General features: G+C 49.2%; 1 protein-coding gene across 17 annotated transcripts in view; it reads right to left on the minus strand.

The window, feature by feature from the left end:
• CACNA1C (calcium voltage-gated channel subunit alpha1 C) overlaps nucleotides 1–27,851 on the minus strand; it is a 631,672-nt gene that overhangs the window by 10,591 nt on the left and 593,230 nt on the right. For all 17 annotated transcript variants that reach the window (XM_062194587.1, XM_062194598.1, XM_062194596.1 and 14 more), the window contains 9 exons: nucleotides 25,666–25,731; nucleotides 24,435–24,526; nucleotides 13,616–13,781; nucleotides 12,934–13,061; nucleotides 11,859–11,955; nucleotides 9,350–9,452; nucleotides 4,448–4,549; nucleotides 1,347–1,474; nucleotides 722–856 (listed from right to left, as the gene is read on the minus strand). In XM_062194587.1, the coding sequence (XP_062050571.1) occupies nucleotides 722–856; nucleotides 1,347–1,474; nucleotides 4,448–4,549; nucleotides 9,350–9,452; nucleotides 11,859–11,955; nucleotides 12,934–13,061; nucleotides 13,616–13,781; nucleotides 24,435–24,526; nucleotides 25,666–25,731 (1,017 nt within the window). The remainder of the gene's footprint in view (nucleotides 1–721; nucleotides 857–1,346; nucleotides 1,475–4,447; nucleotides 4,550–9,349; nucleotides 9,453–11,858; nucleotides 11,956–12,933; nucleotides 13,062–13,615; nucleotides 13,782–24,434; nucleotides 24,527–25,665; nucleotides 25,732–27,851) is intronic.

Consider the following 27,851-nt stretch of genomic DNA (forward strand, 5'->3'; position numbering starts at 1 on the left):
AGCCATGGGCAACATGGGCTGGTCCACAGCCAGGGGCTGGCCTCAGGGGGCTGCAGGGTCAGGCGTGAGCAGGGCCCCCCTACAATTACGGTGGGCAGGTTCTCCCTTGCTACTGAAGGACTTGCAGCCAAATACCTTCAGGGCGAGGCAGGGGTGCTGAGGAGGACAGAGAGCCAGACGCCGGGGTTCTGGCATTCCCACACACACAGCCTTCATGACTGCACCTGTCGGGTGGCCTCCATCTCCAGGGATGGAGAAGGAGGGCTGGGGGGCTTCTTCACCTGGAGTACACACGCTCCATCTCACAGGGCAGTGCCACTTCGTCCCAGCCTCTGCTGCCACGTGGGAACGCAGCCCAAAATCTTTTGATTGCTTTTTTTTTTTTTTCAAGAGAAGCTGAAAGCCTGGATTTTTGCTCGAATTTGTCAGATTTTCGAATAATGGCCAAGAAAATGGGTTTTCAGATTAAAGGTGGCCCAGAAGCTACCACTTTGCAACTTTTTATGTGGAAGAAGTTCACCTTGGAAATGTGTCCTTAGGAAAATAGCTCTCTCCCCCTTCCCTGAGAGCCAGTGACCAGCTACCACGTCCCCGGAGTGCTGGCTGGAGATGGAGCCAGGCTCAGCCAAGGGGCAGGGCTGAGCCAGGCCAGGTGGGAGGAGTCTGCCACAGGGCTGAGGGCCTTGCAAAGCGAAGGGGCGTGCCTGTGGCAGCCACCTACCCTGAAGATGTCATCCTCAGAGGCAGCAGACACAGCCTCCTTCATGGCCTTGTCCAGCTCCTCCTCAGCTGTCAGGTCTCCGGAGATGGCCCGTCGGATCTCAGGCCCGATGTCGTGCAGAGTGCGCAGGCCAGCCTGGAACACAGAGGGTCCCGTGAGGACCTCGAACCCTTTCCACAGGCTTCCCAGCCAGCTGCCACCGCCCAGCACCAGGACCTGCCACTGCTGCCCCCAGCCACCCACACTGCCACTTCTCCACGGGGCAGGTGCATCTCCAGAGTGTGTGTCTATGTGTGCGAACCAGAGGACGGCTCCCCTGAACCCCCTCCCTGCACTAGGGAATGGGTCCATGCAGAGTCCATTCACCCGTCCAGAAGGGATCAGCACTGCACTCCTGAGAGCAGGCAGGACTGTTCAGGGCAGTGTGTGCGTGAAGGGACTGTGGGAGGGAAGGGGTTACATCACCCCCCACACACACACATCCACCTGAGAGGCCTGGAGCTCTCAGGAAGTTTCCTTTGGAAGAGGCAGGGCCTCTGGCATCCTGGGAAAACCCTGGGACCCTGTCAGAGGTCAGGACTTTCCTTGGGGTGTAGACCCCTCCCTTGAGCCCCCAGCCCCTCACCTGCAGGGAAAGGGCGTTCCTCTGGGAGGGCTTGCCCACAAGCCCTTGCTCTTTGCGCTTCTTGAATTTCCGGAAGTACTCTTGGATCAGGAAGGTAGCGTAGAACTTGCCGACTGTGACCTCATCATCTGGGACAGAGGAGAGGAAGGGCTGTCAGAGGCAGACAGGGGGCATCCACGCATTCTTTGACTTTTTCACAGTGATTTTTGGGGGAGGCGGTACATGCCCACAGCCCCTAGACAGAAACAGAAAGAGTTCTCCCACCAAAGCCCTCTGCTTAGCTACCACCTCCCAGCAGATAGCTTAGCAGATAATTAGCTTCTTGAGCATTTTTCCAGAAATTCCTTCTGTAAACAACTGATGCAAATAGTAAATGTATCCTTATTCTCTCTCTCTCTCTCTCTCTCTCTCTCTCTCTCTCTGTAACTTACCTGCCATTGCTAGCTCTCATTTGATTCCACAGCTTCAAGTGCCATGCCCTGACTGCAAGCAAGGTTATGCTTCCAGGTCGGAGGGAGAGAGCTTGGTGCAAGGGAGGCTTTCCTCCTCTTGGAGTTTGTGTTTTTGTTTCAAATCACATGCGTGGGGTTTGGTGCCGTGTGGCCTGGCTGCCTCCCTGCTCAGCTGGGCACCCAAGACTCCAGGTGACAGAGTCAGTGTCTATCTTGTGAGAGAGCTAGAGCATGGGGAAGCTGTATGGGGACCACATCCGGCCGAGAGCAGCTGTGTCGTGGCTTCCAGTGAAGGCGACAGCTGGCTGGGTGAGATCTGGGGGCTTGCCTGGCTCTCCTGCTCCCCACCATGCCTCAAGACCAGCCAAGTCCACAGCAGGAAAGGGCCTCCCATCTCACAAGCCCCTCACTTCCGTGTGGGAGAGAAAGCCCTGGAGGTCCCTGTCCGGGGTAGCTGGGGGCGGGAGGAGGGGGGAGGTAGGGGGAGGACCTGCATGGTGGGGCAAGTGGAGTTCCAGGCTCTCTCAGACCTGGATTTGAATCCTGAATCTGCTCTGTCCTCACCATGTCACCTTGAGCCAGCTATTCAGCTTCTTCTAAGAAATCTCGTCCCTTGAAGAAATGCCATAGAAATGTTACGAGAATGAAATAAAATCACGGGTGCAAAACATCAAGTGACTCTTGCCTCTGTGTGAGCTTCAGCCCCTTCCTGCATTCCCTTGGGAAGCAGCTCTCAGCAGGGGTGAATCACCTCTTCAGGAGAGCCTCAGAAGAGGACAGGATGCTTTCCAGTGGCCCCAGTGACCTGGGGTCTCCTGGCATTCAGGGGCTCCAGATGTGCTCCTTAGCACATCACGGCTCTGTCCTCTAACGGCACCTATGCGTTGTACCAGACACCTGTCTGGGCAAGCAACGTGTTCATAGTGATCTCAGCTAAGCATCTGCTTACGAGCCTGGAGCATTTCCTGCATGGTTTTATACACCTGGAGGTTTGCAGGAAGACAACTGCTGCGTGAATTGGTGGAAGACTGTACTCTGTGCTGTCTGAACTTGACCGAGAGGGGTTCACATTTTGGAAAAACTGTTTCCCTGATGGCAGTGGTCTTTTGGTATCTGAACCTCCTCCACTCTTGTCACAGACAAGGTCACTCCGCACCCGCGCCTGTGTGCATGTGTGCACACTCATCTACATCCCGTATGCACACTTGTTTAGCCCTGCCTGGCAGATGAAGAATGTAAAGTGCTGACAGTACTCAGCTTTGTGTTACTTCCTTTAACACTAACTGGTTCATGACAAGTGGCTGCATGGGAGCAGCTCGTCAGTTAGTTACAACTTCTGACATAGCCGTGCCTGAGCATTTATCTGCGAGGGGTACTTCAAAACATCTGAGGACGAATGAAAGCACAGGGGATAGCACTTCTGTGGCTTAGCAGGTAAAGCCACCATCAGCAGTGCCAGCATCCATATGGGTGCTGGTTGGAGTTCCAGCTGCTCCACTTCCAATCCCGCTCTCTTCTAATGGCCTGGGAAAGCAGTGAAAGATGGTCCAAGTGCTTGGGCCCCTGCACCTGCTTGGGAGACCCAGAAGAAGCTCCTGGCTCCTGCCTTTGGATCAGCCCAGCTCCAGCTGTTATGGAATAAACCAGCGGATGGAAGACCCGTCTCTCTCTCTCTCCCCTTTCCCTCTCCCTCTCTCTGCTAACTCTGCCTTCACATAAATAAATAAATCTTTTTTAAAAAAATTAAAGCAAGGGTTTATTTTGGTGCAAACCAATTTTGAAATTCACACAGAGTATTTCCATTGTATTCTTTTTTAATCAACTTTTTGATGACCCCTTATGCAGTTTTAAAAATTGATTTCCACCAAAGTAAACTTACCTTTTAGTTCCATTACCCACAAATATTTTGAAATATAGCTTGCATTGAAAAGATTTCCTTATAGAATGTTTTACATTAGACTTAAGGCATTATAGTAGTATTTTGGAAATTCTATGTGTATGAATATTATACTATCTTTGATTTTCATTTGGGGTTCTAGTAAGTAACAATACAAGGGCTCTTCAAGAAATCTGTGGAAAATGTGTCTTATGTAAAACATAGGCAAGGGTTTTTGTTTTTGTTTTTTTGCACAGAAATAAACCTTTCTCTTACTCCCATTTTCGCATTCTGGAGTATCTTCATAAAAAGAATTTGCCACGAAAAAGGGCTTCGAACTTGATGAGGTTGAGAAACACTACTCTAGGAAGAATAAAAAGAATTTCAACCAAGAGGGGCAGGATCTCAGAGGATTCTTCTTCCAGGCCCCCAGAGCGATCAGCCCGGTGGCTTTTGGGGAAGCCTATACTTTGTGGATTTCCTGGGAATTTCTGCCAAGCTTGCACGCATGTGCCTGTCCATGGCTGCAGTCCTGCAGCAGATTCCCCACGTGACAGGGGGGCTCTGAGCTGGCGTAGGATGCTGTACCCCTGTCCCTTCTAACCACAGGAGCCCCACAGGAAAGGTCTGGAGAAAGCAGGCCTCTTGCAGGCCTAGTGGACTCTCAGGGCCTATGTCCACATTTCTAATGATGCTACAGCCCACGGAGAGGAAGGCAGAGAAAGCACGTGGGTGGCTGAGCACCCCGGGGCACACAGCCAGGAAGCACTTACCGCCCGCAGGGGGCACCACTTGGTCCAGCAGCTTCATGCTGGTCCGCTTCCAGATCTTCTTGATGATGGCCCGCAGCTCCTCATTGGCTTGTTCCAGGTTTCCTGAGGAAGGGGAGGTGCCAAGAGGAAGGGTCATCAGCCCCTGGAGGGCCCCAGATGGGATGGATCCCTCTGCACAAAGCAGGGGGCCGCTGATGGCGGCAGTGGCCCCTCCAGAAGCCCGATTTTTGTGTCTCTTCTTTCCTCACTGCCTCCCCCTACAACACCCTGCCCCAGGCTGCCTGTGGCCCCTCCCTCCTCTTGCCCTTCGTCTCTCTCTCTCTCTCTCTGTCTCAGTTTTCCTTCCGTCCTCCTTGCCTCCTGTGTCCTGTGCAATAGCACTGTTTTTCCCTTCCTCCCTGCCTGTTGCTCAGGCCAGCCCCTGGGGTCCCCCACATGCCATGCTGTTTCTCTTGTGGGTGGCCCGGGTCTGAGCCACTGCCCCGGCAGTGCCTGGCCAGGCATCTCTCATCAGCCCCGATGGCCAGCACCAGGAGAGCAGAGAGGGTGGCTCCCCGGAGCGGCACATCTCCTGGGCCGCCCTGGGATGCACAGGAATCCTGTGTGATCACAAGGAGAGGCAGTCTCCCCCACACGTGGACGCACACCTGTGTCAGTGAAGACTGCCCTCCCAGTCTCCCATAGGGAGGAGGTGGCCAAACCTCCCAGCGGAAGCAGAAATCCGAAGACTGGGTCCTGGGGCTGTGCATTTTCTCTGAGTCCACTTCCTCTTCTGGACAGACAAGCTCCATTGGTGCCTGTCCCATGTGGCCTCTGGGATATTGGGAGTTATGGCTGGGGAGAGGAATGCTCAGAACCTGCAGCTACAAAAGAGCGCGGGAGAGGCGGGACTCTAAGATGCTCCCCACCCCCAGTCTCCACGGGGCACCTAATCTCTGCAGCTGGGAGTAGCACAGACTTCACTGCCATGATGGGATTAGTTCCATGACACCTAGGATCTTAGGATAGGCAGATGATCTGGGTGGCCTGATCGAATCCCATGAGCCCATTGAAAGCGGGGAGTCCTCTCCAGTCCGGGGCAGAGGGGCAGTGGGAGAGTTGGGCTTTGGCTGGCTGGGACGGAAACCTAAACCGACACCCACTGTGTCAGCAGAAGACAGACAGGCAGCTTCTATGAGCCAGCAGCCGGCAGGGAAAGGGGGACGCTGGTTCTGCAATAGGGAGAAATGAATTTCACCCACAGCCTGAATGAGCCTGGGGGCAGACACTGCCCAAGAGCCTCCAGAAGAGAATGAGACCTCATCCAATTTTGGTCTTGTGTGATCCTGAGCAGAGAGCCTGGCTACACCATGGCTGTACTCACGGACCAGAGAACCAGTCAGGGGAAAGGAGTGCGGTGCTTCGTTGGTGGCCACAAGACACTAAAGGCAGTGGTTGCTGCGGTTAAAGAGGACAGGCAGTGCAGAACAAGACTGCCTGAGGTCAAACCTGCCTCTGTGCCTGGAAGGCAGTGGAGAGGGGGTGATGGGCTCCCGGACTCCTCATCTGAGCACCACGTACAAACAGTCTCTGGAAGAATGCTCCTTGGTATTCCAGTTAGAGAGGCATTCAGTTCCCTTTGGGGTTAAGGTTCTTAGTGATTTATGACACACGCAACCAGAGAGCTGCATAAATAATGCAGAAATATTATGGTTGCATAATATTCCCTCCCCTCCAAATTCATGTCTACCTGGTAGGAAATGGGGTCTTCCCCCATTAGTTACGATGAGGTCACGCTGGCCTAGGGTGGCTGCCTGTTAGAAGAGGACACACAGACACAAGGGCAAGGGGGCCCTGTGATGGTGGAAGCACAGGCTGGAGTGGTGCTGCCATGCGCCCGGGAACACCAAGCACGGCTGGTAACTATCAGATACCAGGAGGGAAGCAAGGAATAGATTCTCTCTCAAGAACCTACCCCACCAACACCTAAATGTTGGAATTCTGGTCTCCTGATTGGTGAAAGAATAACCTTTTCTTAGTTTTAAGCTCCCCAGGTTGGGATCGCCTGTGATGGCAGACCTAGGAAACTGATGTATCAGAGCCGGTGCTGTGGTGTAGTGAGTAAAACCACCACCTGAAGTACCGGCATCCCATATGGGCGCTGGTTCGAGTCCTGGCTGCTCCACTTCCAATCCAGCTCTCTGCTATAGCCTGGGAAAGCAGTGGAAGATGGTCCAACTCCTTAGGCCCCAACACACATGTGGGAGACCCATAGGAAACTCCTGGCTCTTGGCTTTGAATCAGTGCAGCTCTGGCCATTGTGGCCCATTGGTGAGTGAACCAGTGAATGGAAGACCCCTCCCCCCCCCCAACCCGGCCTGTGTAACTCTGACTTTCAAATAAACAAATAAATCTTTTTTTTTTAAAAGAAACTGATGTATTTTCCCGAAGGGTCTTTCCTATCATTTCAAGCCTCAGGATCTGCATGACTGTGCAACGTCACCAACATGTAGGTCATGCTTCTACTCCACACACTTTCCTTCCATGCTGCAAGACAAAGGCCTCTCTGCCTTGCTGCCAGACTGTGACAACGGCTCCAGGTCCCTACAGAAGGCTCAGCTCTCTCCAGTCCCTAAAGCTCTCAAAAGCCTCAGGGCTGAGGGCTGAGGGCAGGTGTTTGCTCAGAGTTCTTCCTAGCTGCTTCCAAGGGTGTGCCTTTGCCCCCCCGGCCTAGGGTTCTAACAGGTTTCGGAGGCCTTGTTTTTGGTAAGGGCTCACTCTTGGTAGACATTCTGAGACATCTTTGTGTGGACAAGACTTTCTTTAGCTCACAACTTGGCTGTAGTTTGCACACGACTAACTTTGCCCCTGGTCTTGGGAATCCGCACCTCAAACTTAACCATCTGTGTTTGACCCTCTTTGGGTAGTTCCTTCGCATTGTCCCAGCTGGTGATGTCCAGGTGCCACTGAGTTTGTTCTGTTGGTGCAGCGCCAGCATTGCTGAATCTTGACTTGTGCATAATAGTGTTTCATTGCTCCACCATGGAGCAAAAACTTGCCTCAGGAAGTGACATCAAGCCTTAAGTCTTAACGGCATATTCCTTCCAGAAGTCATTATTCCTTCTTCCCTTAGAAAGGGAAACCCTTTCCATAGAACATAAGTGCAATAATATTCATAGAAGAAAACTTGGTAAGGAAGAAGGCAGAAGTCACCACTCAGTAATTATCAGTATTAATATATTGAAGAATTTCCTTCCAATTCATCTCCTATGTTATATGCACCATGTGTGTATTAAATGTCTATTGAGTTGTTTTTAAAGTACATCTATTTAGACTCATTTCAGAGTGAATTATTGCATTGGCTACTGCTATTGCATTGGCATTTTAGCCTTTGTTTCCTTGGTACTTTAGGAGTAGTAGCAGTTGACCTATTTCCTTTTTTTTTTTTTTTGAAAATTAGCTCAGGGGCCGGCGCTGTGGCATAGCGGATAAAGCCCCTGCTTGCAGTGCAAACATCCCATATGGTCACTGGTTCGAATCCTGGTTGCTCCATCTCTTTGCTATGGCTTGGAAAAGCAGTAGAAGATGGCCTGAGTCCTTGGGCCCCTGCACCCATGTGGGAGACCCGGGAGAAGTTCCTGACTCCTGGCTTCAGATCGGCGTAGCTCCGGCTATTGTAGCCATTTGGGGAGTGAACCAGCGGATGGAAGACCTCTCTCTCTCTCTCTGCCTCTGCCTTTGCCTTTTTGTAACTCTGCCTTTCAAATAAATAAATCCTCAAAAAAAGAAAGATTAGCTATTATTCTACCACGTTTCTTGCTGGATTGGTTCTCTTCTCTTAGTTTCTGATGTTTCTGTTGCTTCTTGGAAGAATTTTACTGGAAGGAGGCACCACCCAGGCTACTTACTGAACTAAATTCCCACAGGTCCTCACCTTTCTTTGCTTTACAAATGAAGAAATGCAAGAAGTGTCAGAGAAGATGACTAACAGGCCTGGGGTTAGGGACAGAGCTGGGATACATTCCATCTCCACTGAAGGTGGCGCTGACTGGCAGCCGCGATTCTGAAGTTGAAATGAAAGAAGGCCAAGGAAAACGCACTCTGCCTCATCTGTGTTTTCTGTAATTGCTGTGCCCATGGGCTTCAAACCTCAGCTACAAGTGAATGACCCCTGCCGCTGGGTCAGAAAAGGACCCGCAATGGACGCCAGGGCAGAGGCCTGTGGCCACACTCTGTGGCCCACACGCTGCAGTGGGTGACAAGCTCTTGGAGAGAAATGGCAGCACAGGTGCATGTCACACAGCTTTCCCCACCCAGTGGCTCAGAAACAGCCAGTAAGGGCAGCAGACTCCCTGCCGCAGCCATGGCAGCTACCAACCCACGGGACGCCTTGGCGCACATTAGCAGGGACCCCTCCATGGGATGCGGCCCGCAGGGGAACGGTCTGAAAGGGGGCGCCCAGGTGGCGTCTTCACCCTCACCTATAGCTGCACAAAGGCAGGCCACGCCCTCCAGCACAGCCACCACTTGCCACGCTGTCCCCTTCCCAACACAGGTCTTTTCCATTTCAAAAGGGAGTTGAGCTCTTGGGAGACCCATGCGCTGCTGCTGGTGTGGCTGGGCCCCTCCAGGTTTTTGGAACCAGATAGTACGGCTTCAAGGCATCACCCAGAATAACAGCTTGGGTCTGACGGAAAGCCGGGGCTCCAAGTATGGAAGCGGGAGGCAGTGAGGCCACTCAAGAGGCAAAGGGAGCACGAGCGGTCCCAGCCCCTGTGCACTTGGAGCACACGCGCCCTGTCTCCCTGCACACATGCTGCATGGGACGGGAAGGGTCCAGCAGCACCAAGTGCCTGCCGAGCTCCTCGTTGGCCTGCTGGGGCTTCCAAGCAGCTCTCCTGGTGGCCCACAGGTGACCTTTACCTTCTGTTTTGATCCTCAGAGCTGTCCTGACCAGGGCAAACAGGGTGGCGTTGAACATGACCGTCCCGTCGCTGTTCAGAGGCATGTTCATGGAGACCAGGCGCTGGAGGGGAAGGGGAGGCAGAGCTGGTGACCACAGCAGGTGGTTCTCAAAAGGCCTACAGAACCGCGAGGGCGGAGGAATGCTGGGAGGGTATGAGTGTGGGTCAAACTGAAATGTATTCGAAGTCTTTTCTGGGGAGCATCTTGGCTCAGGCATGGATGGAATGCACCCCCGTTAGACTCTCTCCCTCGGAACAACGTTAAGCCTCCCCTGCCCTGCCTAGCTGTCTGCTCTGAGAGACAGCGTGCTCTCCACTGCGACCAAAGGCAGCTGTGCGCCAGGCTTTCGCAGGGTGCCCGCCTGCCAGGCAGCATTCATCCAAAGCCTAGAGAAGACAAACGGTAACAGGAGGCTCACTCGGAGGAGACACACTGCTTCCTCTTTCTGACTACTGACAAGCATGCCTCCACATCCAGCTGGACCAGGACCGCCTCCCCAACTTCCCTCCTTTCCACCCCCAAAGTGCGCTACTGTTGTAAGGTGCTATGACAGGTGTCACAGCACACACGGGGTCGGGAGAGTTGCATGGAGCTCATTACAGCATCTGTGTGAAGGGTGTGGTCAAAGACACTATTTGTCAGCTCCCATGGTAGCCTCCTGTTAATCTTAGCACCGGGAGGGGTTATAATTTTCCTCAGTGACTGGACCCTGTGGCCCTCACAGAACTGTATAGCAGGTTAACTGGGAAGCTTCGAGCCCAGCACAGCCTGCCCAGGCTCACTGCGAGGTCAGCAGGACTGGGCTTCAGTCTCGGCCACAGGGCACTCCTCTCTACTCATGTTTCCATCATGTTTTAGCTTTAGCTCACATTTAATTTGTGCGTTGGGGAAACATACAATCTTTTCGAGTGAAACAGAGCAGAATTAGAAAGTCCCGTGGTTTCTTCCACTCTCCACTTTCCACAAGTGGATTACCTACAGAGTTGAATCTTTCTGCCATCTGTGTTTCTTCCTCTCTCTACAGCTCTCTGACTCTACCCCCTCCTCTTTGGTGCTTGGTTCCTGACCCAGCACGGGGTGTTAGAATGGTGACAATGGGAGTGACATGGCAGCTGGAATTACAGGGGAGAGTACGGGGGTGACTCTCTCCTGCTGTTGGGCTTCATGGTGTGCCTGGGTGCACACATGTAGGGGGTCTCACTCTCAGGGCAAGTGATGTGTCTAAAAATGAGGATATTTGTCTTAACCTTTTTTCCTTCTTGGATTCATTCAGGAATCTGATAAAAGTGATAGAGCTCCTGCCTGGTAAGACTGTTGAGTGTTTTACTGCTTTTGCATACATTTTAGGGCTTCACAAATGTCTGAAGCAAATGCATGGCTCTCAGATGGCAAAAAAACAAACAAACAAACAAACCAAACAAACAAAAAACCTCCCAACCTGTGCACCGTGGACCAGGAAGTTTCTGGTGCTATGGTTTGGATATCCTCAAAGGCCTATGTGTCCTTGGTTCCCAAAGTCTTATGTCAACGGCACTAAGAGGGTGGGAACTTAATCCAATCAAATGTTTAGAGGTGGTATCTGGGGAGGTGATTGGATTGGATGAGGCTATGATTGAGTGATGATGGCCCTATAAGGAGAGACATAGAAGATGCCTCTGTGCTCCCTATTGCCATGTGGTACTCTGTACCACCTTGGGCCTCTGGCAGTGAGAACTCCTCCAGATTTCAAACCAGCTGGGCCACTTGGTCTACGACTGTGAGCCTTCAAAAGCATGAGCCAAAATAAACCTCTGTCCTTCATAAGTAGCTTTCAAAAGCTGACTGATGCACCCAAGATGCCCAGGTGACCCAGCCTGCTGAGCTGACCAAGTCTTTTATTCAGAACAGAGTGCAGAGTCCACTCAGACTTGGGGCATTCACTCAGTTGTGCCTCAACAGAGTCTAGAAGGACCCTTAAAATCTAACCTGCCCCTGGCCGGCGCCGTGGCTTAACAGGCTAATCCTCTGCCTTGCAGCGCCGGCACACCGGGTTCTAGTCCCGGTTGGGGCGCCGGATTCTATCCCGGTTGCCCCTCTTCCAGGCCAGCTCTCTGCTATGGCCCGGGAAGGCAGTGGAGGATAGCCCAAGTCCTTGGGCCCTGCACCCGCATGGGAGACCAGGAGAAGCACCTGGCTCCTGGCTTCAGATCAGCACGATGCGCCGGCCGCAGCGGCCATTGGAGGGTGAACCAACAGCAAAAAGGAAGACCTTTCTCTCTGTCTCTCTCTCTCACTATCCACTCTGCCTGTCAAAAAAAAAAAAAAAAAAAAAGAAAAGAAAAGAAAAGAAAAAAAAATCTAACCTGCCCCAGGCTTGCTTTTTTTAGGTCCAAAAATATTATCTTTATTCACTCAAAGGGTCACAAGACAAACAGCATCTTGCCCCTCCTATTTTCTCATTTGCCAATGAACTCAGGTCTTCTCTTACTTTGCAAGCCACACGGTGAGGGCACAGCTTCCCAAAACCCAGTGGGGGCTGGATCCGCCGGAGGAGGGTCACCACATCCAGATGTTTGATACGACCCCTAGAAGAAAAGAGAGGAAGAGCCATCAAAGGACCCCAGAATCTGCCAGCATCCCAGGACTCACAGGTCCCTGAGAGTTAGGGGCCCATGTACAGGAAGAACTCTCCATGGTGGAGCACTACTGGTCAGCTCCACACAGAACTGAATGGTAAAACTCCCAAACCAATACAAAGGTGTTTAGATTTTAAAGAACAATTTTGTGTCAGTGCTATGTTCAAGGTGGAAGGGATTTTAGCACTGCAATTGAATTCTCAATATGTACTTGCTACTTTAATCACCTGACCATATGACCAAAAGGTATTTAGTGAGTGTGACTAAAAGGTGATTGACTAATGAGAGTGTTCTTAGACCTGAGGCAAGAATAGAGCAGAGTTCTACTTGACTTATGAAGCTGTGATGTCCTAATAAACTGATCACTAGTAGAAAATATTGTAAATCAACAATGCACTTAACACACCTAATCTACCAAATGTCGCTTAGCAAATTAGTGACACGGTGCATTGTGGAGAACTCTACCACCAGGTGGAGATTGTGTCACTGCTGGAAGCTGCACTGTCTGCTGCTGCCTAGCATTGATAAAAGGGATCCTACTGATTACTGCTGGCCCAGGGAAAGAGCAAAATTCAAACTTTGAAGTATGGTTTGTACCCAGTGTGCATCACTTCTGCACCACTGTAAACTTGAAAGATCATTAAGTCAAGCCATGGTAAGCTAGGGACCATCGGTACTTGGTATTCATTCCTGATACTAGGATCTCCTATCCATCCACTCAACTCAAGTGATGGTTGTGTCTCAGACTCAAAGATACTTGGCCTCCTCTTCTCTTGCTGGCCCTTGACCCTCCACCCTGAGGTCTGGTGCAGTTCAGCGTTTCCAGTGGATGCACCTGGTGTTGACCTGTGTTGAACCCTTCTGCAGATCTGGTCACTCAGTCCACTCTCTCAATGTGAGAAATCAGGCTCTCCTACGGACACTCACTTGGCTTCAGGGTCATACTCTGCCCAGATTCTTTTAAATTCATCCAGATGGTGGGGACCAAGGATTGACCAGTCCCTTGTCAGGTAGTCAAAGTTGTCCATGATGACAGCTACAAAGAGATTGATGATCTGTAGAGAACAACAAGTAAAATGAGGCACTCGAAGAGGACTTTCCTACTCCCTTGCCTCTTGAATCTACCTTGCCAGCTAGTGCCCTTGCACAGCAGAAGCCAAAATCTCTAAATCCCAGCATCATGTTGCCATTTAAACACCAGCTCCTACATCCTGGGTCTCTTGGACATAAACTCGACCTGGCTCCCCTGCGAGTTGTATGTAATGAGCCCACATGTAGGCTGGACATCTTCCCTTACACCATGTTGCTGGGACAGGCTATCTTCTTTTCCTCACTCCTCATCAAGGTTCCAAAAGATTTTAAGCTCTCTCTAGGCTTCCATACATCACCTCTGTCCTCTGAGACAACGCCACCAGGACAAGAGCCGAGAATGGACAGAGAGATGCTGGCTGAACTTGCTCTGGCCCAGGGCTTCCTGCCTGTATCTTTGTTATTCCTAATAACTCAAGTCTTCCCAAGTCAGCTTCTCTGATGGGGTTACCCTGATCATGAGCTGCAGAGACCAAGGTGCTGGGCTGCCCCGTCATTGTTGAGTCCCTCCTTGGCTTACCAGGAAGGCACAAAGCATGTAGAAGCTGATAAAGTAGAAGACGGCGAAGCTGCTGCCGCAGGGAGTCTCCCCTTCTGTGCTGTTGTGGGGCTCAGACTCTGGGGCGCACTTCTTGCCTGGCATGCAGGCCAGCATGATGTCCTGCCAGGCCTCCCCTGTGGCACACCTGGGGGAGAGGTGAGAGAACCCAAGATCCCTAAAGCCAACTTCACAGATGCAGCTGGAGCCCCCCTGCCCCCTCCCCATGGGGAATTATTGAATGAGTGTGATGTTTATCACTCCCTGAATGCTCTGATGCAGTCATAAAAGATGAAAATATATAGCATTATTCTGAGTGTTCTGAAGTTTTAAACAGCGACGCATTATACCTTTTCTATAAACTCATCCTTTTTGCTATCAATATTAAATTTTTGAGGTTTAGCCACCTGGGTATATTTTAGCTCTAGTACATTCATGTTAACTGCTGTACAGGAGTACAGTCTATAAACATAGCATTAAGAAAATCCAGGGGTGGGTATTTGGCTTAGTGATTAATTAAGGTATCTGCTTCCCATAGCAGAGTACCCAGGTTTGGTAGCCACATCCAGCTCCTGATTCCAGCTCCCTGCCAGTGCAGACCCTGGGAGGCAGTGGTGAGGGCTCAAGTGTTTGGGTTCCTGCCACCCACCTGGATTCAGTTTCTGGCTCCTAGCTTTGGCCTTGGCCCAGTCTTAGCTGACTGTGGGCATCTGGGGAATGAACCAGCACCTGGGAGCTCCTGTCCTGTCTCTGCCTCTCAGATTAATTTTTAAAAAATCTAACGTCTTGTTAAGGGGTGTTTAGAATTTTGTTTTTAGTTTTATTTATTTATTTGAAAGACAGAATGATAGAGAAGGAAAGACAGACAGACCTTCAACCTGCTGATTTACTACCCAAAAGCCCACAACAGCATGGGCTGGGCCAGGTCAAAGTCAGGAGCCAGGAACTCCACCCAGGTCTTCCACATGGGTGGCAGGAACCTAAGTGCAAAGTCCATCATCTGAGACCTCCCAGGCTCATTAGCAGGAAGCTAGATTAAAAATGGAGGTTGAACTTGATCCCAGGCACTTCAATATGGAATTGCAGGCATCTCAAGTGGTGGCTTAACCCACTGTGCTACAATGTGCCCCCGCCCCCTTTTCTATTACAAATAACACAGAAATAAATGTGCACACTATAGGTATCTGTTTAGAAGTGGAACTGCTAATTGAAAGTACATGTGTCGGCCGGCGCCGTGGCTCAACAGGCTAATCCTCCACCTAGAGGCGCCGGCACACCAGGTTCCAGTCCCGATCAGGGCGCCGGATTCTGTCCCGGTTGCCCCACTTCCAGGCCAGCTCTCTGCTGTGGCCTGGGAGTGCAGTGGAGGATGGCCCAAGTGCTTGGGCCCTGCACACCATGGGAGACCAGGAGAAGCACCTGGCTCCTGGCTTCGGATCAGCGCGGTGTGCTGGCCGCGGCGGCCATTGGAGGGTGAACCAATGGCAAAGGAAGACCTTTCTCTCTCTCTCACTGTCCACTCTGCCTGTCAAAAATTAAAAAAAAAAAAAAAGAAAGAAAGTACATGTGTCTTCACTGGTACCAGGCGTTTCTTGCTCTCCAAGTGTTTGTCCAGTTTTGACTCCCATCATCAGTGTGGGAGAAGTGTTATTAGAGATGATTAACTTGTGGTATTAGTAGTGAATTCTAAAAAATGTCATTCATACAGTAAGTGGCAATGATATTAAATGGCTGTTTTAAAATGAATTGAGAATTTTATCTTCAGTTAAACTGCATGTTCACATTTTGGCTTGTTGGACTCTGGGTTATTTTGGTTGTTCAGTTTGTAGGATCTTTTATATTTTCTTCATATATCCATCTTTTGGTAATTATATGCATTACAAGTATCTTCCTCCAGTCTATGGCTTGCCTCTTGCTCTATTTGTAGCATACTTTGGTGAATCTAAGTCTTAAATTTCAGTGTAGCCAAATTCCTTTTTTTCTTCTACATTTTATGCTTTTTGCATCTTGCTTAAAAACTCCATTTGGTAGGGGGCAGCATTGTGGCATAGCGGGTAAAGCCACTGCCTGTGATGCCAGCATCCTGTATGGGCACCAGTTTGAGTCCAGGCTGACCCACTTCCAACCCATTTCCCTGCTAATTCATCTAGGAAAGGAGAGGAGGATGGCCCAAGTGCTTGGGCCCACGCACCCATGTGGGAGACACAGAAGAAGTTCCTGGCTCCTGACTTCAGTCTGGTCCAGCCCTGGCCATTGCAGCCATTTGGGATGTGAACCAGTGGATAGAAAAAAATTCTCTCTGTCTCTCCCTTTCTATAACTGTGCCTTTCAAATAAATAATAAATCTTTAAAAAAAATCCTCCCCTATTCTAGGTCACAAAGGTATTTTCCTCTATATTTTTCAAAAGGTTCTAAAGTCTTGTTTTTCACAATAACTCATAAACCTGAATTGTATTTTTGTGTTCAACATTAGGTATGCATATGCTTTTATCTTTCTGTATAATTAATTTTTCGAATACTATTTACTGAATGGCACACCTTTACTTACTGATTTGAGATATCTCTTCTTACATAAATTGTATTTCTATAGATGCCTGGGCCTTGTGGCAGCCTCTGTTGCACTGCATGGGTTTCCTTGACCGTCTGTTGTTGTTGTTGTTTTTTTTTTTTAAGATTTATTTATTTTTTTGAGAGGTAGAGTTACAGACAGACAGAGGGAGAGACAGAGAGAAAGGTCTTCCAACTGCTGGCTCACTTCCCAGATGGCCGCAATGGCCACAGTTGGGCCAATCCAAAGCTAGGAGCCAGGAGTTTCTTCCAGGTCTCCCACTTGGATGCAGGAGCTCAAGCACCTGGGCCACCTTCCACTGCTTTCCTAGGCCATAAACAGAGAGCTGGATGGGAACAGGAGCAGCTGGGATACAAACCAGTGCCCATATGGATGCTAGCATCTCAGGTGGAGGCTTAGCCTACTATGCCAGAGTGCCAGCCCCTCCTCATCTGTCTTGACACCAGGGATCCACACTGCCTCCACTTCCTGCCCTGGGAGAGCTCCAGCTTGCTCTTCCAAGTTTGTCCTAATGTTAATTTTTCTTTCAATGCCACAGACACATTAGCAATGGAGCGTCAATTTCTATGAATGAAACTGTCGATAATCTTAATAGAATTTCATTAAAACATAGATTAGCTTGAGGAATCCTGACATCTTTGTGCTATTAAATCCACTGTGACACACCTCTCCATTCAGTCTGACTATATTAGTTTTTAAAGTCTTCAATAACACTTTGTAATTTTACAAAATTTATTTACAAATTTTTTACAAAATTTGTTACATTATTTTTAGGTATCTGTTGCACACTGCAGATGGTCTAGTTTAAGAGTTGTATCAGTTTGCTGTTGATGGAGAGGAAACAGAACTGATGTGTTATACACAAGGCTAAATGAACTCCTAGTTTCAACTTTTCTGTAGTTTCCATATTTTCTGTAGTTGTATATTCTACCATGGCAATCAGGTTTTGCCATTTAGTTTTGTTTCTTCCTCTCCAATTCTTATCATTTGGTTTAGTTTTTCTCATAGTTTGTGATAAGACTTGCAGTACCATGTTGTCTTTATTCTATTAGTATCCTGTTAATTGTGTTAAAGTGTTTTCAGTTGATTTGCATGAATTTTCTACTTTCATTAGCCCACAAACAACAGCAGTTACACGTCTACGTTTTCGTATGTACAACCTGCGTTTTTTTTTTTTTTTTTTTTTTCTCATTTCCTTGTCGGCATCAGTCTGTGCTGATGAGCAGGGAGGTGTCCCCGTCTCTCTTTCCTGGAGAGCTCAGGTGACACAGGGGTGGCCTGGGGCTCGACAGTCTAGTAGGAAAATATTGGCTCTTGGGTCTTTTTGGAGGCTGAGACTTTCTTTTCGATATAAATTTATTCTTAGGATTTTTGTGATTCCTATTTTCCTATACAAAAGTATCCATTTCATTTAGATTTCTAAATGTATTGACATGAATTTGTTCATAATACTCTCTTCCGTTTTTTCTAAATTTTTATTTATCTTTTTGAGAGAGAGAAGGGTATCCCATCTGCTGGTTCACTCCCCCAAGTGCCTACAGTGACCATAACTGGGCCAGGCTGATGCCAATAGCTGGGAACTGAATCTGGGTGTCTCATGTGGGTGACAAGAACCCAACTCCTTGCACCAGCACTGCTGCCTTCCAGGGTCTGCATTAGTGGGAAAATAGAGACAGGATCTGGAGCCAAAAATTGAACATAGGTACTGGTTATGGTGTCATAACCAGCAGGTTAAACGTCCGCCACAGGATGGTTAGTAGTAGTAGCAGTAGTTTGCTTTGAGGGCTGATCTTATTTATTTGTTATTCCTAGGAAACCTTATTTTTGACAGGACTCATACTCAGAGACCAGTGTTCTCAGAGAGGACAGCTTCCATCTCTTGACAAGTTGCCCATGGCATTTTTCTTCGGTTTCCATTCTCTAGGCCAAAAGTTGAACACATCCTTTGGGCTCTTCCTCCCGTCATGGTGTGCCATTTCTTGGCGCACGCCCCTGTGTCCCTGCTGCGGGACATGTACAGTAGCAAGACATGAGACGTAAGTGCATTTTTCCTAGGCTTTTTCCAGTCTTTGTTTAGCGGCCTCTGCACAACAGTTTGGGAACATTTCTAGAGAGACCGAGGAGTTTGCAGATTGTTCTCCGGATCCCAGCTGATGAGGCACCAGAGTATCACTACCGAGTCCAGAATAACCCTCGCCTTTCTATTTGTACAACAAAACTGAGAAAGCTAGGAGTCATAATCCGCCCGTTCTTTCTTCAGTTCTCCTTGGTTTCTAACAGGAATGTCCCTTACCCGTAGCAGGTGCACACAGTCACACGACACAGGGAAGCTTCATTTGTCAGCTCTTTCACAACATCCATTCTTTGCCCAAGGTGTCTGCAGCCAACTTTGGTGGCCACGTCCTTCTCCCACAAGCACAGGCAGGAGATCCCCAGTTTCATCTTGAGGCAACTGATCATCTCCAGGTTGCCACAAAAAAAGACGTGTAAAACTCTCTTGTCTACATTCTAACTACATTGATTTTTGCACTCCTGTTCTTGTGTCTTTTTCCAATTGGATTTGATGAAAGTTTTCTTATATATTTTTTCTCAGAAAATCAGCTTTAGAGTTTATTGATGAAATCTATTTTTTGCTCCATATGTGGTTAATTTATGTTGTTTTGTTTTTAAAGTTTTAAAAGGCTGGCGCTGTGGCTCACTAGGCTAATCCTCCGCCTGCGGCGCTGGCACTCCGGGTTCTAGTCCCGGTCGGGGTGCCGATTCTGTCCCGGTTGCCCCTCTTCCAGGACAGCTCTCTGCTGTGGCACGGCAGTGCAGTGGAGGATGGCCCAAGTGCTTGGGCCCTGCACCCCATGGGAGACCAGGAGAAACACCTGGCTCCTGCCTTTGGTTCAGCGTGGTGCACTGGCTGCAGTGCGCCGGCTGTGGTGGCCATTGGAGGGGGAACTAACGGTAAAGGAAGACCTTTCTCTCTGTTTCTCTCTCTCACTGTCCACTCTGCCTGTCAAAAAAACAAAAACAAACAAACAAACAAAGAAATGTATGTGTTTATAACTTGGGGTTATATTTTGATTCCTTTTTGCACTTATTGGTTTCTTTACTATAAAATCTTTTAAGGAATAGATGAATTTTGGGCTCTGTTTTCTTTGGTGTTGATTGATGTGTCTCATATGCCTAAGACACAGTACTATTACTCTCTCATTTCTAAGTAGTTTACAGTTTCAGCTTCAATTTACTTAGAAGAGTAAGAACTATTTTAAGGAAATGTATTTGGAGGAACTATTGTTTTATGGTTAATTTCTGATTTACTTACATTGGAGTCAGAATTTTTAGAATTTATCAAATTCTTCTCATGACCAAAATTTTGTCTAACTTTTTTTTTATTTGATAGGTAGAGTTATAGACAGTGAGAGAGAGAGAGAGAGAGAGAGAGAGAGAGAGAAAGGTCTTCCTTCCATTGGTTCACTCCCCAAATGGCTGCCACGGCCAGCGCTGCGCTGATCCGAAGCCAGAAGCCAGGTGCTTCTTCCTGGTCTCCCATGCGGGTGCAGGGCCCAAGGACCTGGGCCATCCTCCACTGCCTTCCTGGGCCACAGCAGAGAGCTGGACTGGAAGGGGAGCAGCTGGGACTAGAACCCAGCACCCAAATGGGATGCCAGTGCCACAAGCAGAGGATTAACCAAGTGAGCCACTGCACCGGCCCCAATTTCGTCTAACTTTTATGAATATTTCTGGGTGCTCAAAAGGTATGTGTATTTTTTTTTTTTGCTATTTGATCTTTTTTTTTAATATTTATTTATTTATTTGAAAGGTAAAGTTATACGGTGGGGGGGGGAGAGAGAGAGAGAGAGAGAAAGAGAGAAAGAGAGAGAGAGAGAGAAAGAGAGAGAGAGAGAGAGAGCTTCCATTCACTGGTTCATTCCCTAAATAGCTGCAATGGCCAGGGCTGAGGCAGGTCAAAGCCAAGAGCCTGGAACTCCATCCAAGTTGCAAATGTGGGTGGCAAAGGTCAAAGTACTTGGGCTATCTTCTGCTGCTTTCCCAGGCACATTTTACAGAGAGCAGGACAGGAAGCAGAGCACCCAGGATTCGAACTGGCACTCATATGCGATGCTAGCATTGCAGGTGGTGGCTTAACCCACTGTGCCACAATGCCAGCCCCATGATCTGTTAATTCTTATGAACTAAATTAAGCCTCCCACTGTGTGCTTGTGGGTGTATGCACATGTGTGTATTTTCTCCTTATGGTTCTATCAATGTCTGATTCATTTCCAGATTACATAGCTGGGCTCTGTCAGTTTTATGACAATTCTAAATTCTCGTTTTTCTTATACCTCTTCATCTTGTTTGATGTCTTTTGCCTGGAGTTCTCTTTATTCTGATACTGCTACTACTACATCTACAGTGTAAGCACCATCTGGTATTCCTTCCCCGTCCTTTTATTTTCATTCTCTTTAGGGCATCTTAAATTACTGTATCTATTATAATAAATAGGCTAGAGTTACATTTCTTAAATCCAACATAGACTTTGTTTTAACAGAGAAATTTGTCACTAATTTTTTTTAGTGATTGTGACTATCTTTGCTCCTATTGCTGCCATCTTACCACACTGTTCTAAATTCCACATTCTATTTCCTTCTTTTGATGAATTGCTCAAGTTTTCTTTGTTCACTCTGCAACCCCCCAACAGTGGTTTGGAATATATCTATTGCATTCTCTGTTTTCTAGTGGTCGATATTTAAATATACTTAAATGTTTTTAAATGTAGCTTTTCATTGGTTTAAAGGGAAAAGTGAGAGACAGAGGCAGAGATATCAGAGAGCTTCCATACAGTGATCCGCTCCCCAGATTCCCATAACAGCCAGGGTCAGGCAAGCAGGAAGCCAGAGGCTGGGAGTTCAACCCAGATCTCCCCCACGGTGGCAGGGACCCAAGCACTTGATCCATTGCTGCTGCCTCCCAGGGTGCACACGAGCAGGAAGCTGGAATGGAAAGCAGAGCCAGGCCTGGATCCCAGCCTCTCCTATGCAAGGCAGGCCTTCCAAGTGGCATCTTAACCTCGGTGACAAACATGTGGCCTGAATGTCAAGTATTTAACATATATAGTTATACACACTTTGGATGGAGCTCCCAGTTCCTGGCTTCGGGACCATCTGTGGAGTGAAGCAGCAGATCAAAGGTATTTTCCTCTGGAGAACCCCCTCTCACTATCACTCTTTCAATTTAATGAAATAAAAATCTGTTTTAAAAAGTTACATATAGAATTATAGTATCAATTTCTTCTCCCCAAAGAAGAGAAGAATCTTAATACAGTTTCATGCTTCTCATTCGTCTACCTTCTCACTCCCTATTTGTGGGCATAATAGGGGATTATGCTGCCAAATTGTGACTGAAGTTGTGGATATTTTCTCTGAACAATTATTTATACTTCATACAACTCATAACCATAAACTTTATCATATCTTTACCTGTGCTATTAATCTTCATACTCTATTTCTTAGACTCACTTTTCATTTCATGGAAGAGTACTGTTGTGTAACTGCTTCAGGGAAGGGTTTTATGAGGGAATAACTTTCTTGGTTCTTATGTTTCTGAATGCTGATTAGACTGTATGTAGGAGTCTAGGTTCAAAAATACATTTTCCTCATAATTTTGAAAAGTCTGATGTTAATTGATTCTTTTGAGAGAATTTTTTTTTCTTTCTTGGCAATACCATTATAGAAGAGACTGTCTTCTCTCCATTGTATATTCTTCTTTTTTTAAAAAAAAAAGATTTATTTATTTATTTGAAAGTCAGAGTTACACAGAGAGAGAAGGAGAGGCAGAGAGAGGTCTTCCATCTGCTGGTTCACTTCCCAGTTGGTGGCAACAGCCGAAGCTGCACCAATCTGAAGCCAGGAGCTTCTACCAGGTCTCCCATGTGGGTGCAGGGGCCCAAGGACTTGGGCCATCTTCTACTGCTTTCCCAGGCCATAGCAGAGAGCTGGATCAGAAGTGGAGCAGCTGGAACTCGAACCGGCGCCCATACGGGATGCTGGCTCTTCAGGCAGTGGTTTTATCCACTGCTCTACAGCACCGGCCCACCCGCCTGCCTGCCTGCCTACCTGTCTCCCTTCCTCTCTCCCTCCCTCCCTCCTTCTCTCTCTCTCTCTCTCTCTATTTTTTAACAGAAACCATATTTAATTTAATTAATTGGGGTGGCTCCCATCTGCTGATTCACTCCCAAAATGCCTGTGGTAGCCAGGGCTGGGACAGGCTGAAGCAAGAAGCCAGGAAGTCAAACCAGGTCTCCCACAGGTGGCAGGGACACAAACACTTTTGTCCTCTCTTGCTGCTTCCCAGGATGTACGTTAACAGGAGGCTGGAATGGGAACTCAATCTGGACACTGTGATGTGGGATGCTGTACATCCCAACAGTGTTTCAACCACTGTGCCAAACTCCTGCTCTTGTGTGTGTTCTTTGTTCCTTTGTTGAACCTCAGTGGATGAAATGCGTGGGTTTGTTTCTGGAATCTAATATGTTACGTCAGTTGTGTCTGTTTTTATGTAGTGACCATGCATTTTGGTTGCTAATTTTGAGGGTAGCATCATACCTCCAACTTTCTTTTCCTTCTCATGATTGTTTTAACTATTTGGAGGTCTTATGTGGTTCCATATGAATTTTAGGATTCCCTTTCTATTTCAGTGAAAGATGTCACTGGAATTTTGATAGGAATTCCACCAAATCTATAGAAAACTTTGGGTAGTATGGACACTTCAACAATATTAACTCTTCAATCCATAAACATGGCATACTTCTCTATTTCTTTGTGTTGTCAACATTTCTTTCATTAATGTTTTATAGTTTTCTGTATATGAATATTTCACCTTCTTGGCTAAGCTCACTTCTAAGTATTTTTATGTTACTGTGAATGATATTAATTTTTAATTTCTTTTCCAGATTGCTCCTTGTTAGTGTATATAAATGTTAGTAATTTTTTGTGTTATTTTGTATCCTACAACTTTACCGAATTCATTTATCAGTTCTACCTACTTCCTACTGGAGTCTTAAAGTTTTCTATACATAAAACCATAGAACTGCAGAGATAATTTCTCTTCTTCCTTTCCTGTTTGGATGCCTTTTATTTCTTTTGCTTGTCTAATTGCTCTGACTAGAACTTCCAGTCCTGTGTTGCATAGAAACAGTGAGTGAGAATGGGGGCTGGCACTGGGGTGTACCTGGTCAAGCCGCCACCTGCAGCGCCAACTTCCCATATGGGTGCCAGTTGGAGTCTCGACTGCTCTGCTTCCAACCCAGCTCCCTGCTAATGTGCCCAAGTGCTTGGGCCACTGCACCCATGAGAGACCTGGAAGAAGCTTCTGGCTTTGGACTGGCCCAGCCCAGGATGTTGCAGCTATCTGGGGAGTGAACCAGTAGATGCAAGATCTCTCTCTCTCTCTCTCTCTCTAGCTCTTTCAAATAAATAAACAAATCTTTAAAAAAAAAAAAAACAGTGAGAATGGCCCTGCTTATACAGCTCCTGGTCTTCGAAGCAAACCTTTGAACTCGCCGCTGAGCCTGCTGCCTGCTCTGGGCTGGCCACGGTGGCTTCTATTGTGCTGAGGAGCATTCCTCCTCTGCTCAGTTGCCAAGGGCTTTTATCATGAAAAGATGCTCAATTTTGTCAAACGCTTCTCTGCGCCTATGAGATGCTCACGTGGCTTTTGCCCTTCATTCTTCCTGTGCTGCATCACCTTTACCGATCTCTGTGTGTGGAACCATCCTTGCCTCCCAAGTTCAGACGCTGCTTGTCTGTGGTAAATGAGCCTGCTGAGGATTTCTGCATCTGGGTTCCTCTGGGACAGACCGGGGGCGGGCATCACAACCTGAGGCTGGCTCACGTGGAGATAAAACTCAGCGCACAGCAACCGGCAGGCACTTGGCCAATGGCTCTACCTCCGTGTTTATCTGGCGAGGAAACTGAGACCAGAGATTCCGTATCTTGCTGAAGGTCAGAAAGCCAGTGCGTGGCAGGCCTGGCCTTGAGCCCATACAGATTCCCAGCCAGTGTGTTTTTAGGGTTTGACTTTTTGGTCTCCAAAGGGGTTTCAGTGGTGGCCAGCAGGTGTGTCACAGAGGGAACGTCACGTCGAATAACAGGGGAGGCTTGCAACTGGGGAGACGGCGCCCTGCGTCTCCGCCCAGGCTGCATCATGCAGGTGAGAGTGTGTGCATGTGTCCCAGAGACCCACCTGAAGAGGAGCAGCACAGCTTGGGGGAAGGTCTGGAAGTTGTTGTTCCGGTTGATCTCCGTGGTGTCGTTCAGGGCGATTTTCCCAAACACCTGATGGGGGGGAAGGAAGAGGTACTCGGTGACCTGTGGCCAGACAGAGGGTCCTAACATCCAACCGTGGGTCAGTGGTCTCTTTGAGGGGTACAGGTGTCTCTGGGACTGGCTGACATACAAGGCAAACAATCTCACGATGCAACCTGGGAGGCATCTGCTGCCCACCCGGCCTCTGATCCCAATTCCTTCCCCTGCACAAGGGAAAGGGGAGCAGTGCCCTTGACCCTCGGGAAAGGTCCCTGCACCCAGGGTGAGCTGGGGCTGCTGAGATGGGGACCCTCCTTCTGGGCAGCACCTGGGGCTCACTGCCTTCTGCCCTCTGCCGTGTCAGCTCTGTATGTCCACGTACTCTTCCAGCTTGAGCTCTTGGCTTTGGGGTGATATGGAATGTGTGATCCAGGGCTTAGGCAACCTCATTTCATTTCTGAAACCCGAGGTCTCCTTTCTCCCTGATCTTTTTGTGAAAGCGACACTCACCTTAGAAACAGCCACCTTTTGTCAGGTATCAGGGTGATCTCAAAAGGTGTTGGCCCATGAGCCCTTGGGTCCTTCTGCACTGAGCACGCAGAAGGAGCTACGGAGGGAAAGCTCAAAGCTGTGGGGGTGTGCAGAGAGAGGTCCTCCCAGGTCTGACCTTGGGGACCCAGCCAGAGACATGGAGAGAGGCTGGGAGCTCTGGGTGTAGGGCAGGAGAAGGCGCACGGGGAGTCTGCGAGGGAAGACCCCCAGAAAACTGTGGCACATTTGGTGGGGCAGGCCTGCCTTCTGGCCCTCCCAGTCGCTGGCCTGCACTGAGCAGCACTGGTGGGCAGTCACCCTCAGGCCACCAGACCTGGCCAGAGCACGGCATCTGGTCAGGCACACCCTTCCTGCTGTTTCCTGAGAAAGGGCTGGGTCTTGGCCTAATTCAGGAGCAATTTCCTATACCAAAGGCAGAACCCAGGCCTGGGGCCATGGGAAGGAAGCTCTCTGTACATAGCCCACAACTGACCAGCCACCCCTCTACCTAGAGGAGACCCATCTGGGGGAACCCAGCCAGCAAGAGTGAGGGGCAGAGGAGGAAGGGCAAGGAGGTGGTGCCGGAAACTGGAAGACAAGGAGGCGGTCCGGGGCCAGCGGCGGGTGGCCCTGCCTACCTGCATCCCGATCACAGCATAGATGAAGAACAGCATCACGATCAGAAGAGCCACATAGGGCAGGGCCTGGAAGGAAGCAGACGGGACCGCGGTGAGGCGGCACGGGAGGCCGGCCGGGTCCCTGCCCCCGCAGCACTGTGCCCGTCTCTGCAGCCAGCAGCCTCTGCCTGCGGCCAGCATGGCACCCACGTACGACTGGGAGGAGGCCTTGGGAACGGGCACTGACTTCTCACTTCAGCTCGGATTTAACCCGCTGGGCAGCGGTGTGGTGGGCCAGGAAAAGGAGGCGCGGAGCGACAGATACGGTGTGATCCCACCGTAGGAAACCAACGGAGACGAGCAAGGCTGCCTCCGACCCGATAGACATACGGCAAGGAGAAAGTGCTGGGGGCTGAATACTGCTCATGGTGGGGACATGGGGAGTGGCTGACTTTTGCTCCACCAGTTGTGGTGAGCAGGTGCTACTATTGTAGTAAGAACACCGAATAAAGAGTAAGTGTGAAGGAAGATCCTGACGCCATCTTTTTCTGCCACTCTGTAGCTTGTGCCTGTTGCTTAACCTCTCTCAGCCTCGGTTTCCTCATCTGAAGAATGGGAATAGCAATAATTACCTCTCAGGAGTTGTGTGGTATGTAAATGCTTTAAAACGTATGAAGGAGCCAGTGCTGCGGCGCAGTGGGTTAAAGTGCCAGCCTGCAGCACCAGCATCCCATATGGGTGCTGGTTCGTGTCCCGGCTGTTCCACTCCCTATCCAGCTCTCTGTTATGGCCTGGGAAAGCAATAGAAGATGGCCCAAGTCCTTTGGCTCTTGCACCCACGTAGGAGACCCAGAAGAAGCTTCTGGCTCCTGGCTTCGGATCATCTCAGCTCTGGTTATTGAAGTCATTTGGGGAGTGAACCAGTAGAATGGAAGACCTCACTCTCTCTGGCTCTACCTCTCTCTATAACTCTTTCAAATAAATAAAATAAATCTTTTTTTAAAAAAAGCATATGAAGTGTGTGGTGCAATGTCTTGCACAGAGGGGGGCTCCACACATTTCTTCAACTCAACATATGACCTGCCCAGCAGCTCAGACAATTTCATCTCCCAGCCACTTCTGGAGAAAGGTGGAGGGGGCCTCAGTACCCTTTACGTGTGAGATCCAACTCAAGCTCCTTGCTTAGCCAGCTGCCCAGGACCACTAGGTGGCACTGTGAGCCCACACGATGCTTTCTTGGTCTCATTGACATTCCTACTCCACATTCAAGTGGCTTCCTTTCGGCTACCCCCCATCTACTGCCTCTTCCCAGCCCAGGGAAATACTGGGGGTGGGGAGATGCTCTTTAGCCACTCACAGCTGTCAGCCTCTAGTGTAACCCCAGGGCTGAGCGAGGCACTGGACTGGGGAGCTACTGGGTGATTATCATGGAGGGTCTGACAGCATGGCCGGAGGGGGTCCGGCTGTAAGGGGTGTGGCCTGGCTGAGGGCCTTGACTGCTGGTGCCTAGAGGGCTGTGCTCTGGGGAGGGCCTCCAAAGCAGGCAGGCACCTGGTGGCAGAGCACCTGCCCCCTGGCTGCATCCACCGCCACCAGCACCACCCCCAGGCCTGCCTGCCAGAGCAGAGGACACTGCGGGTCAGCCCGCCACTGCTTGGAAAGCCTGAGCAGCATGTCCCTGGATGGAGAGAAACCCTCCGGTGGCACCAGGCCAGGGAGGCAAGGAGCCATATTCAGAGGTCTGTACACTCATCTTCCAGGAATTCAAGTGACCTAACAGCTTTGCTTCTCTTTAACTTCAGACTTACATAACTCTCCTTCGCGCTGGCCAGGAGCGATCATTATTCTGTTTTTACAGATGGAAAATGAGGACTGAGCAAAGGGAATGAACCATGCAGTTAAGCAATCCTGTGCCCATACGCAGGGACCACTCTCCCCAAGCAGGGTGACAACAGGGTGGTGAGAACCTGGGTAATTAGACACGCAGGAGCGGGCAGCAGAAATTCCCATTGGGAGGAAGGTGACGGCCAGATTGGAAAAATGCCAGAGTTGGAGGGGACCAGGGAGCTTAGCAGATGATATGGGCCTCTGTTCTTCAAATTTGTTTCATGCCACAAACCCCTTTGTCCAGAAAATAATTGCAGAGAAAGATGCTGACTCTGGGTTAGGTGGGGGTGGATCTGAGGGCTCCAGGAGTCTGCTTTTGA

The sequence above is a fragment of the Lepus europaeus genome, chromosome 6, assembly GCF_033115175.1.
Source record: "Lepus europaeus isolate LE1 chromosome 6, mLepTim1.pri, whole genome shotgun sequence".
Lineage (NCBI taxonomy): Eukaryota > Metazoa > Chordata > Mammalia > Lagomorpha > Leporidae > Lepus > Lepus europaeus.